Source organism: Petaurus breviceps, unplaced genomic scaffold (assembly GCF_028583685.1).
Source record: "Petaurus breviceps papuanus isolate PSGF00001 unplaced genomic scaffold, PetGlider_PUasm1.0 567, whole genome shotgun sequence".
Taxonomy (NCBI): Eukaryota; Metazoa; Chordata; class Mammalia; order Diprotodontia; family Petauridae; genus Petaurus; species Petaurus breviceps.
In genome coordinates this window covers 5,314,777-5,328,044 of record NW_027186383.1, presented here as the reverse complement: position 1 = coordinate 5,328,044, position 13,268 = coordinate 5,314,777, and the positions used below count along the sequence as shown (strand labels likewise).

The window sequence follows — 13,268 nt, the reverse complement described above, 5'->3', positions numbered from 1 at the left end:
AAAAAAAACAGAATCCTACAATATGTTATTTGCAAGAAACACACTTGAAGAAGAGAGACACGCCCAGCGTAAAGGTAAGGGACTGTAGCAGAATCTATTATGCCTCAGCTGAAGTTAAAGAAAAAAAAACAGGGATGGTAATTATGATCTCAGACAAAACAAAAGCAAAAAATAGATCTAATTAAAAGAAATAAAGAAGGAAACTACAACTTACTAAAAGGTACAGAGACAATGAAGTAATATCAATACTAAACGTATATGCACCAAGCAGCATAGCATCTAAATTCTTAAAGGAGATAGAAATAGATGAGAAAACTAGAAAACAATAGAGCACAAACTGAGTATAGTCCAACATGTTACGCCATATACCAAGATAAGGTCAAAACAGTCACATGATTTAGAAATAAAGGGTAACACCATAAGGAAATAAGAAGAGTAAGGAATAGTCTACCTGTCAGAGCAACAGAGAAGGGAAGAATTCATGACAAAACAAGAGGTAGAGAGCATTGTGAAATGGAAAATAGATAATTCTGATTATATGAAATTAAAAAGCTTTTGCACAAACAAATCCAATGCAATCAAGATTAGAAGGAAAGCAGAAAGCTGGGAAACAATCTTTATAACAAGTATCTTTGATAAAGACCTCATTTCTTAAATATATAGAGAACTGAGTCAAATTTATAAGAATACAAGCCATTGACCAATTGATAAATGGTAAAAGGATATGAACAGACAGTTTTCAGATGAAGAAATCAAAGCTATCTGTAGGCATATAAAAAAGTGCTCTAAATCACTTTTGATTATAGAAATGCAAATCAAAACAACTCTGAGGCACCATCTCACATCAATCAAATTGGCTAATATGACAGAAAAGGAAAAGGAAAAATGTTGGAGAGGATCTGGAAAAATTTCAATACTAATGTGCTGTTGGTGGAGTTGTGAATTAATTCAACCATTCTGGAGAGCAATTTGAAACTATGCCCAAAAGGCAACCAAACTCTGCATACCCTTTGATCCAACAATACCATTACTAGGTCTATATCCTAAAGACATCATTAAAAAAAGGAAAGGACCTACATGTGCAAAAAAAATTATAGCAGCCCTCTTCATGGTGGCACAATATTGGAAATTGAGAAGATGCTTATTAGTTGGGGAATGGCTGAACAAGCTGTGGTATGTGAATGTTGTGGAATACTATTGTTCCATAAGAAATGATGAGCAGGCAGACTTCAGAAAAACCTGGAAAAGCTTGTATGAACTGGTGCAAAGTGAAATGAGCAGAACCAAGAACTGTACACAGTATCAGCAACATTGTATGGTGACCAACTGTGAATGACTGGGCTCTTCTCAGCAACATAATGATCCAGGACAAGTACAAAGGACTCACAAAGGAAAATACTATCCACACCCAGATGAAGAACTGCTGGGCTCTTTTCACTTACTTTATTCTGTTTCTTCTTTTACAGCTCTGACTAATATGGAAATATGCTTTACATGATAGCATATGTAGAACCTGTATCAAACTGCCCATCATTTTAGAAAGAGGGGAGGGGAGGGATAGAGGGAGAAAAATTGGGGACTCAGAATCTTGTAAAAATGAATGCTACACACTATCTTGACGTAATTGGTCAGGGGAATGAAATACCATTTTAAACATCCAACAAGTGGTCATCCAGCCTGTGCTTAAAGACCTCAGTGTGGGCGACGTCCCTCTTCTCATCCCTGCTTTTTCTCGCCTCTGCCTTCTCTGTCACTTATTCCAGTTCCGACGCACAGAAAAGAAATCTGGGAACCAAAAGAAAATCCTCTTTTAGACGTCTCACATCTCTCGCTATTGTGTGGACTTCAAACGTCTCTAGGCCTCCCAAGAGCCAGGAGCAGCTCTCTCTTTGTTGTTTTTAGCTCCTTGTGGAGGCCAACTCCAAGGACCCATTGCAACTTCTGGGCTGATTGTAAGCTGGCAATGCCCACAGCCCCAAACCACTCAAAGCTGCTGGGTTTGAGGCTTCTCTCTTTCCTTAAATGCAGATTCTGGTATCAGTGATAGGCTCCATTCTGACTTTTGCCACTTCAAAATACAGAAATGGCCTTTTCTTTTGACCTAAGACTAATATGTTGATAGTTGATAGGGAAATTCATCTTCCTGAGTTCAAATCCAACTCCAGACACATACTCACTGTGTGACCCTAAGGAAGTCACTTCACACTGTTTTCCTCAGTTTCCTCATCTGTCAGATAAGCTAGAGAAGGAAATGGCAGAGATACTTCAGTATCCTTAACAAGAAAACTCCAAATGGGGTCACAAAGACACGACTGAAAACAACTGAACAGCAAATTCAGTGGGAACATAGAGGGGCACACAAGTTGCTGTATTGTAGTGGTTTGGCATACAATAGGGGCTTAATAAATGTAGGCGACTGATTGTACCAACCCACAATTCTCAAGGAGAGTGGGAAGGGGCACTTGTCTGCTCCTGGGGGGCTATTAGATCCCCAGCCGAGAAAAAGAAAATGGATGCAAAGAGATCATTGTGTCACACATCTCTGCTGGGAAGGAACTGACCTTCAAAGCCATCCCCCTTTACAGCACCCCAAGCCATGTCTGGGGATCCAGGGAAGAGAGAAGGGAGGAAAGGGAGCAGCTATATGTCCCCTGGGAATGGACAGTGATGGGCATCAAGGGAGGGAAGAAGCAGCTAGAGTCCAGTGGAAAGCCAGAGCTGGTGCTAGCTGTCTGGGTCCTAGACTGAAACCGCAATTGACCCTTAACTGCTAAGTCACCTTATGGCAGCATAGTGCCAGCTTTGGGTTCAAAGGACCTGGGTTCAAATTCTGACTCTTAATATCTGTGTGACCCTTGGAAAATGACTACCCTGGACCTCAGTTCCTTCATCTGTAAAATGAGGTTGGGGGGAGTAGGGAATGGAATAGTTGGCCTCTGAGGTCCTCTTAATTCTAGATCAATGGTCCTGTGATTGACCTTGTGACACTGGGCAAGACACTTAACCTCTGTGGCCCTCAGTTTCCTTCTGTAGAAGGAGAGGGCTAGAATCCATGGCTTCCAAGATCTATGTATTGAACCCAGGGCCTGATTGGCTCCTACTCAGCCCCTCACAGCAAAATTGCACAAAGATAATAGGTATCTAATTATTGAAGAACTGCTTTTGAACAGATAAGCTCCATCTCCTTCCATGACCAAGCATTAAGGAGGCTGGAGCTGAGACCTCAGTACGGCTTTGCCGTGTCAGACACTGAAGAAAACATTTAGCTCTTCTCATAAATCAATTCATTTACAAATAAGGAAAAAAGGGGTGGGAGAAGCCTGCTCTATCTAAGCCTCACCATGAAGCCCAGCGAGCTTCCTTCCTGAAGAGAAGTAGCCGATGGTTCCCAGGCTTGTCCAGAGGATCGGCCCCTGGAACAGAGGCTTCCTTCCTTCCTTCTCTCTTCCTTCCTCTGTTCCACAAATGTATAACGGAGGAAGTGCCAGCAGTCTAAGTCACAAGGCCCTACTAGGAAGCAAGTCCTGAACTGCCCAGACATACTAAGTTGTTGTCCCAGATCACAAAACTGAAGAGATTTTCTCACTGAGAAAGAGTCAGAACTTCCTGACACTTTTGCCAAAAATGTAACCTTATGCTTAGCACAGTGCCTGGTATATAAGTGCCTGATAAATGCTTATTGGTTGATTGAATTGCCCTGTCTTAATCCTTCCTATTTATCCAGGCTAATCCCTCTCTCTGTCTCTCTCTATCTTTCTGTCTCTCTGTCTCTCTCTGTCTCTGTCTCTCTCTGTCTCTCTCTCACACACACACATACACACACACACCTCATCCTCTGTGTCTTTCTCTGGGTCTCTCTTTTTCTATCCCTCTCTCCATTGCCTCTCTTTATCTCTCTGTCTCTTTCTCTGCCTTTGTTTCTCTCTGTCTTTGCCTCTCTATCTCTCTCTGAGTCAGTCTCTCCCCTCTTTTTCTTCCCCAGATGGAACCTAGACGCCTGAAAAAACAGCTGCCCAAAATTATAAAGCTGATGAAGCCTGAGGATCGCATCCTGATCGTGGGGACCACTAAGTGCCCCTTTGATGCGGACATCAAGCCCTTGTGCAAAGTCTACCAGAAGATTATCATGATCCCCAGACCAGACTACGCCTCCAGATTCGGCAAGTCTCCTCGATAACTTTTCTAAGCCCAATTTCTCATAGCTCCAGCCACTGGTTGTATTCTTGGGGGCATGCCTTGCTTTCCTCTCTCCCATCTTTCATCAGAGATTACTTAAGCAAAAGTCTGGATCTAGGGAATTTCACTGAAACGATATGGGGAGTATAAATCACCTGCTCATGAGAGTGCAATAACATGGCTTTGTTCTGTCGTGAATGCATTTCATGTTGTGTAGACGAGATTAATCTGGAGGAGAATGATTATTTAGGGCTGGGCAGATAACAAGAGCCCTTATGGATGCTAATGTTTCTTTTGACAGGAATGGAGAACTGAATCCCTCACTGAACAGACATTTAGCATTTTTTTCATAGATTCTGTCATCTGTTTTCCAAAGCACCAAAAGATTCACGTTTAAAAAGGACAATAAAGCAGCATCTTCTCCCTGCCCCCCCCCAAAAAAGAAAAAACCTGGAGCATCCTTTGAGCTTAGCTGAACTGGCTCTGCCTAACCAATATTTGCTTGGTTGGCTGTTTGGGGGAGTCAAGAGCTGGTGAAACTGTCTCTTCACATATTTTAAAATAGAGATTCATCTTGAGAAGCATTCAGATCCCACCCAGCATGTGAGATGCCCCGTCAGAGCAGGACTGTGCCTGGCACCCATGAGAGAAGACCAAAGGGAGACACCAAACCCTGCCATGGGGGGGGGAATTCTCATGAGCCTGTAGAACCACCCCCCACCCAGTCCAAGCCAACAGGAGTATTGAATGATCGATGCCTATCACACACTGGTGAGCTTTTGTGCACTATGGTCCCAACTTTCAGAGAGCTCACATTCTATTCAGATGAGGTAACTAGATGGCTTCGTGGATACAGTGGGGGCCTCACATCAGGAAGTTCTGACTTCAAATCTTACCTCAAATACTTCGTAGCTGTGTGACCCTGGGCAAAGCCGCTTAACTTCTCTCTGCCTGTTTCCTCACAAAAGAGCCTACTTCTCAGGGTGCTTGAGAGGACCAGATGAGTTAACACATGCAACGTGCTTTGCGAATCTTAAAGCAGCATATAAATTCTAGCTATGATTATTAGTCCATAGGAAATATATGCCCAGTAAAGACCTCATCACTGGGGGGGGGGGTGGGATCAGGAGTTGGCCCTTGAGTTAAGCTTCAAATGGAGCCAGAGGTTTTCAAAAGGGAAAGATGAGGAGGAATATCACTCCAGGCATAGGGGAGAGAGGTCTGATATCGTATATGGGAACAGCTGAAACCAGCGCACGGCTGGAACCAGGGGAAGGGGGGGGGGGGGGGGGGGTCATTGGCACAGTCTGGAAAGGTCATGGACCTAGAGCTGGTAGGGACCTCAGAGCCCATCTAGTCCAACCATCTCATTTTACAGATAAGAAAACTGAGTCCCAGGGAGGTACCATGAATTGCCAAAGGCCCTACAGGCAGTGTCAGAGGTCAGCAGTTTGAGTCAGATTGTGAAGGGCTTTACATGCTAAGCAGAGGAATCAGCTTATTTGTTGTACCCTAGAGGCAGTAGGAGACCCCTAAGGTTTCTTGAACAAGCGAATAACACAATCAGACTGTGCTTTGGGTCTGATTTGGGCCAGGTTGGCAGATGTATTTAGGATGGACTGGAGAAAAGAGGGCCTTGTTTATACTTTGATAAAACAGATAGAAGTCACAGCTTTCTCTGGGAAAGCTTCTTGGTTCAGTAGCTGATCTTGACTCCTAGCTTGGAATGGTGTCCGCTGATCCCTGGTCGTCTCCTTTGGCATCTTTGTTAGCCCCTGATAGAGCCCTGCACCCGGGAATCAAGGGCATGTCAGTGCAGCTGGATGGGGCCAGGCTGGGGCGCGCTGGGAAAGCTGGGATCCTAGAGGCCATGAGGACCACCTGGGGCTGATGGGGACAATACTAAAACTAGCTCATCTTTATCTAGTGATTAACTGTTTGCAAAGTGCTCCATACATATCCCATAGGGCAGACAGGTTGGCATGGCCAAGTGGAGGATGGCTTCCAGTTGGGGTCTGTAGGCGGAACTAATCCTACTCAGCAGTAGAGAACAGGGCTGGGAGCAAGGGCTGGAAGTCTCAAAGAAGGGAATTTCAGCTTGACATAAGGGTTGGGACAGTCCAGCTCATCCCTCCCTTGTGCACCAAACCTGACCCCGTGTTCATCCAGTTGTGAGAATTTACTGTTAGGAGAAATGTCATTGTTACTGAAGTCAGAAATGCAGAAGTCTGCCTCAGAAGGTGAAAATCATTCTCTCCTTTCCTCTCTCTGTCTCTGTCTCTGTCTCTCTCTCTTGATATATGTGTATGTATACATATATACATGTATACATGTATGTTATATATGTATATGTATGTGCTGTTAAACTAAGAGTTCATGAGAGAGCACCGCACATACATCATTTCATTTGATCCCCACAACACCATGGAGAGTGGGTGCTGTTACTGTCTCCTTTTTATAGTCAGGGAAACTGAGCCTCAGCTGAAGTGGCTGCCTACGGATTGGGAGTAGGATTGGAACCTGGGTCTTCTTGGTTCCCACTAGACTGTTCCTGAGGTTGTGGGTGTTCCTCACTAGAGGTCTTCAGGTGATGCCTCAATGACCAGCCATTTGTTGGGGATTTGGGAAGGAAGATCAGAACCTCCTGAGGGACCTTTTCAATTCTGAGATTCTCCAACTCTTTCCCACCCCCACCCTTTGCTCCTAGCCTTGCTTCCCAGGAACAGGCAGAACAAGGCTAATCCCCCAAATATTTAAGGATTGCTTTCATAATCCTGCAGCTCCAAATCTTCCTTTCTCTTGATTTCTTCAGTGACTGATTGGCTAGTTCCCCATGTGGATAATTTTGGGGGAATATTTCACTCTTCCCTCATCCTCAGTTCTAATGTCATTGGTTATGAACTCTTTCTACCGCTATGATATTTCATGCACTTCCCCCTCCTGCCTCTTCTCACTACTACCCCTGGAGCAAATTCCCATTACTACCTCTAGCCACCATGAAGGTCTTCTCACTTTCTCACTCTTTCCTACTTCCAATCTGTCATATTGACAGGTATAGATATATCTACATGTGGACATTGATATGTCTACATCAATATATATGAGAAGATAATCTTTCTTACTTAGAGACCTAACCAAGCCACTGCTTTACTCAAAAGTCATCAGTGGCCCCCTATTGTTTAGACTTTTGTTCATGATATCCAAGGCCCTCTTTGACCTGGCATGCTACCCATATATTCCCATACTTGTCTCATTCTACTCCTCTCTGATTATTTTTCATTCCAGCCAAGCTGAATGTCCCTCTAGTCCTGGACTATTGCATCCCAAACCAGGAATGGTAGAGGCAAAATTGGGAAAAGAAATGACAGTGATGTAAGAAAACAGCATGGTAAAAGAGGTGCAAAAAGTACAGAGGAAAATAATACCATAAAAATGAAATTGACCTAATGATAAAAGAAGCACAAAAATTCACTGAAGAAAAGAACTTCTTAAAGAAGTAGAATAATCCAAATGGAAAATTAGGTGCAAAACCTCCCTGAAGAAAATGATTCCTTAAAATGAGAATTGGGCAGGTGAAAGCTAATGTCTCTATGACACTTCAAGAAATGAGAAAGCAAAGTCAGAAGTGTGAAAAAATAGGAGAAAATATAAAATATCTCACTGAAAAACAGCGGAAAATAGGTTGAAAAGAGATAATTTAAGAATTATTGGACTACTGAAAGCCATGATTTAAAAAAGCCTCAATATTATATTTCAAGAAATTATCAAGGAAAACTTCCCTAATAGCTTAGATCCAGATGGTCAAATACAAATTGAAATAATCCACTGTTCTCATTCTGAAAATTCCCAGGAATATTATAGCCAAACCCCAGAGTTCCAAGGTCAAGGAGAAAATATTGCAAGTGGCCAGGAAGAAACAATTCAAATATTGTGGAGCCACAGTCAGGGTCACACACGATTTAGTTGTTTCCATATTAAAGGAGTAGAGGTCTCAGATTATGATATTCTAGGGAGCAAAGGATCTAGGATTACAACCTAGAATAACCCACCCAGCAAAACAACATAATAATTCAGGGGGAAAATGAATGTTTGAGGCATTTCTGATGAAAAGACAAGAGCTAAACAGAAATTTTGACATTCCAACAGAAGAATGTAGAGAAGTGTGAAAAGGTAAACATGAAAGAGTAATCCTAAAAAGCTTAATGGAGTTAAACTGTTTACATTTCTATATGAGAGGATGATACAATATAACTCCTAAGAACTTTATCATTATTAGGACAGTTCGCAGGAGTCCACTTAGAGGGAAAGGGAAAAGGAAAGGCAGAATGGGGCAAATTTTATCATTTAAAGGAGTAATGCAAGGAAGAGCTTTATAGTGGAGGAGGAAATGGGTATGTGTGGCAGACAATACTTGAACCTTAATCTCCTCAGAGTTGGTTCAAAGAGGGAAGAATATATACACATACTCAGCTGGTTATAGAAATCTATCTTACAAAAAAAACTAGCCATGTAACCTTGGGCAAGTTACTTAACCCCAATTACCCTCCAAAAAAGCAAAAAAAAAAAAAAAGAAATCTATCTTACCCAATAGGGAGATAGGAGGGGAAGGGATAAAGCAAAATGAGGGAGGATGATAAGGGGAAGAGTAGATTGGGGAGATAGTGGTTGGAAGCAAAACAGATTTTTATGGAGGGACAGGATTGAAAGAGAGAGAGAGAAGGATAAACAGGGAAATGGGATAGAGGAATAGGTAGTGATCATAACTGTGAAGGCGAATGCAATGAGATAATCCATAGAATGGAAGTGGATAGTGGAATGGATTGGAAACCAGAATCCAACAATATGTTGTGTGCAAGAGACACACTTGGGTCAGAAAAACATACACAGAGTTGAAATGAAGGCTGGGAAGAATCTGTTATGCTTCAGCTAAAGTGAGGAAAGCAGGGGCAGCAATCATGATCTCAGACAAAGCAAAAACAAAATTAGATGTAATTGAAAGAGATAATCAAGGAAACGACATTTTACTAAAAAGGTACCATAAACAATGAAGTAATATCAAAAAATCTGACAGCAAATTTTTCTGATAAAGGCCTCATTTTTCCAATATATAGGGAACTGAATCAAATTTATAAAAATAAGAGTCATGCCCCAACTGCTAAATGGTCAAGGAATATGAACAGTCAGTTTTCAGATGAAGAAATCAAAGCTATTTATAGTCATATGAAGAAATGCTCTGAATCATTTATTAGAGAAATACAAATTAAAATGACTCTGAGGTATCCCCTCACAGCTATCAGAAATAGCTAATGCTGGGGGGAAATGAGAAAAAATAGATATATCAATGAACTGTTGTTGGAGTCATGAATTGGTCCAACAAATCTGGAGAACAATCTGGAACTATGCCTAAAAGACTATAAAACTGACCCAGCAAATGCCACTGCTGGCTCTGTATCCCAATGAGACTAAACAGAAAAGGAAAGGACCTATATTTACAAAAGTATTTTGTAAAATACTTTTACAAAGTAAAAGCAGCTTTTACAAAACAGCTCTGTGGAGGCAAAAAACTGGAAATTGAAGGGATGGGCATCAGGTGGAGACTGGATGAATATGTTGTGGCATATGATTGTGATGGAATACCATCATGTTATAAGAAATGATGAGGGGCGTGACTTCAGAAAAAAATGGGGAGACTTATATGAACTGATGCAAAGTAAAGTGAGAAGAACCAGGAGATCCTTATACACATTAAAAGCAGCATTGTAATGATGATTCACCATAAAAGACTTGGCTACTCTGATCAATACATCGAAAGGATTCATGATGAAAAAAAAATAATGCTATCCATCTCCAGAGAGAGAATGAATGAATTCTGAGTGGAAATTACAGTGTAATTTTCTTGTTTTCTTTTTTCTTCTTTTTTTTGCTTTTTTGTAATATGGCCAACATGGAAATATTTTTTGTATGATTTCATGTCTATAATTGATATCATTATTTGCCTTCTCAGTGAGTGGAAGAGGGATGGAAGGAAGGGGTAGAATCTGAAACTCAACTTTTAAAATGAAGGAAATGTTAAAAATAAAGAAATAAGAAATATTTTAAAAAATAGGAGAAAAAAAGCATTATTGTCTCACTAAGGATTTAATTAGGAGGATCACAATTACTTCATTATATGCTTCTGGTAAAAAAAATTTCTAGGGGCTTTTTTAGCAAATTTAAGTTTTAAGAAAATAATCATTCAAGTGAATATTTTTGTTAAATTAAGTCATTTGCAATTATGAAAAAATAAAGTTCATGACAAACAGCACCCCCTCCCCAAGTTATCATCTAGTAGCATCTGACTGCACATAAGAATTTGCAGCTAACATTTTTCATTCCAGTTGTCTGTGCTGGAGCCTTACCCTCTACTAGACTGTATGCCCCATAAAGGCAGGGGCATTTTCTCTTTTTTCCCTATATTTTTAAGTCTCCCCAGTGCCTGCCATAGAGCTCTATATAAAACAGGAGCTTGGGAAACGTTGGGCATTATAGATTGGATAACTCTCATCTTTATGCTTATTTTTCCTATTTCATCCCCAATTGAGAGTTTGTTAGAGAAGGATTAGTCAGGTGGGCCTGTGGTTAGTTTCAAGTCAAAGTTTTTAACTCTTATAACAAAAATTAGACTTTAAAAAAATTTTAATAACCTTTTCCTCAGGAAACATCAAAGTGTTTTACAAACGTTGAGCTCAATTTCCCCAGTACCTAAACACATCTCTAGTTATAAATCAGGTCCCTTTGCAAACTGCATTTAAGTCTTTCATACCACCAGGACACCATTCAATGAGTTACGGAGAATATGGCCTACTCTTGCTTTAGCTCCCATTAAGAGTAGACGTGTTGGGGCAAAGATGGTGCATGAATGGAGTTTTTGTCATTGAAATGGTATTTTAAGTGCAGCCAGGGGACTTGGGGTTTTATTCAAGAAGCCCAGCAGTCAATCCTTTTGTAAAATCAAGAGTTCTTGGGCAATGGAAATAAGCAGCCTCTAATTTTTCTGGCTTGGTCCATTCTGAAGTTTGGAACTCAGGGCTTGTCGAATTTTGTCATTTGCTTTCATCATCGACCTGGATTCAAAAGAAGAGTTGGGTTTTACACTGGGCCTCGCTGCCCAGCATCCAGCTAGACATGCTCCCAGCGGCTTGCACGGCCCCAGGAAAGAGATGCTGGATCTGACAGGCTCATACCCTGGCTCAGAGCACCCTTGGGCAAGTCACTTTCCCTCCTCTGTAAAATGGGAAGTTGGACAGGATGCACTCCAAGGGCCCTTCCAGAGCTAACTGTAGGATGTCATGTAAAGTCACAAAGCTTAGCAGTTCTTTATATGCAGACCCAAACTCCCCATTGAACAACCTAACTGGTTCACACATAGCATTTCATCCTTCAGGGCTGTGATAGAAGGAATCCCCCTTACCAATGGAGATGGGTAACTGATCCACAATTAGTCTTAGAGAGTTACTAGGGAGACTCACAGAGCTGAGCAAAGTCAGATAGGACAGGTCAGAGGCAGGACTGGAACCCAAGTCTTACTGGTTGGCTCTTTAGCCACACAATTATAAGGTGAAAATACAAATTTGTCCAGAGAAAAATGTATGTAGACAACACTTATTATCCCGAATGGTTTATAAATGTGATGTTCTGCTTAGTGGAATAGTCTGTGTATCTGAAACGTAGAGACCAGGAGAGGCACAATTACTATAGGCAACTGAGTGGAGTTGGTGAGACCCGAGTTCAAATGATGGTGCCATGAAAAGTGAGCTGAATTTTCAATTAAAGGATTCAGGTTCAAATCCTAGTTTGGCTATTTACTAGGCTTGGACAAATCATGGGAAATGTTCAAATTAGATCTGAAAGGAGCTTCTAAGGAAATCCAGTCCAATTTTACAGCTGAGGACTCTGAGGCTAGGAAATGTTCAGTGACTTTCCCAGTAAATGTCAGAGGCAGGATCTAGGTCCAAATCTTCCTAACTCCTCAGCCTGTAGTCTATCCACTATGATCTCAACCTCACTGTCTACATTCATAAATGAGGATAATATCCTCCGTGCTTGCTTCACAGGCCTGTTATGAGACCCATGTGGCGTAATGTCTATAATGCCTACTAAAAATGGCAGCTGTTATGCCATGGACAGCTTAACCCCACAGTGCAGCTCTCTACAGCCCTTTGGGATTCCTCCAATCTGAGTTCACTGGAGCTCCTTCTTTGTAGTCCCACACCATCATCAGGAGAGTCAGAAATTAAAAAGCTAGATTTTGGTCTTAGGGAAAAGAATCCCTTAGAAATGTCCAGACATTGGTGACATTATTGAGTACATCAAGGTTTTAACTCCCTGAGATATTTCATGAGCGTGGCAACTGCCTTCACCAATGCACACTAAAACCTATCTCCAACCTATAGTCCTCAAGTGCGGTCTGAGGCTCAAAGAATTTAAGTGACTTGCCCAGGGTCACACATCTAGAAGGTATACACGGCAGGGCTTGAACCTAGATATTCCTGACTCCAAGTCCAGAGCCCCAAACAGTTCTGTACTGTTTTTCATTGAACAATACTGCAAGAAAATAGTAGCTCCTTTGGAAGGCAGTATGGAAGGCGGAGATTTTTATTTGTTAGGCTATCAGCTGGATAGAAGGTAGTTATGTCAGAGCAGTCTTGTTCCACATTTCTCATACTGAGATGAAGCTTTTGAGAGAAAGCCAAAGTGGTGATTAATCCAATTTTCCATGTTCTCTCTCTCTCTCTCTCTCTCTCTCTCTCTCTCTCTCTCTCTCTCTCTCTCTCTCTCTCTCTCTCTCTCTCTCTCTCTCTCTCTCTCTCTCTCTCTTTCTCTCTCTCTCTCTCTCTCTCTCTCTCTCTCTCTCTCTCTCTCTCTCTCTCTCTCTCTCTCTCTCTCTCTCTCTCTCTCTCTCTCTCTCTCTCTCTCCCTCTCTCTCTCTCTCTCTCTCTCTCTCTCTCTCTCTCTCTCTCTCTCTCTCTCTCTCTCTCTCTCTCTGTCTCTCTCTCTCTCTCTCTGTCTCTCTCTCTCTCTGTCTCTCTCTCTGTCTCTCTCTCTCTCTCTCT

General features: G+C 41.7%; 1 protein-coding gene across 1 annotated transcript in view; it reads left to right on the top strand.

The window, feature by feature from the left end:
- Positions 1-13,268, top strand: part of IQCA1 (IQ motif containing with AAA domain 1) — a 247,156-nt gene that overhangs the window by 226,714 nt on the left and 7,174 nt on the right. Inside the window, exon 17 of the mRNA XM_069103144.1 lies at positions 3,983-4,160. Within this exon, the coding sequence (XP_068959245.1) occupies positions 3,983-4,160 (178 nt within the window). The remainder of the gene's footprint in view (positions 1-3,982; positions 4,161-13,268) is intronic.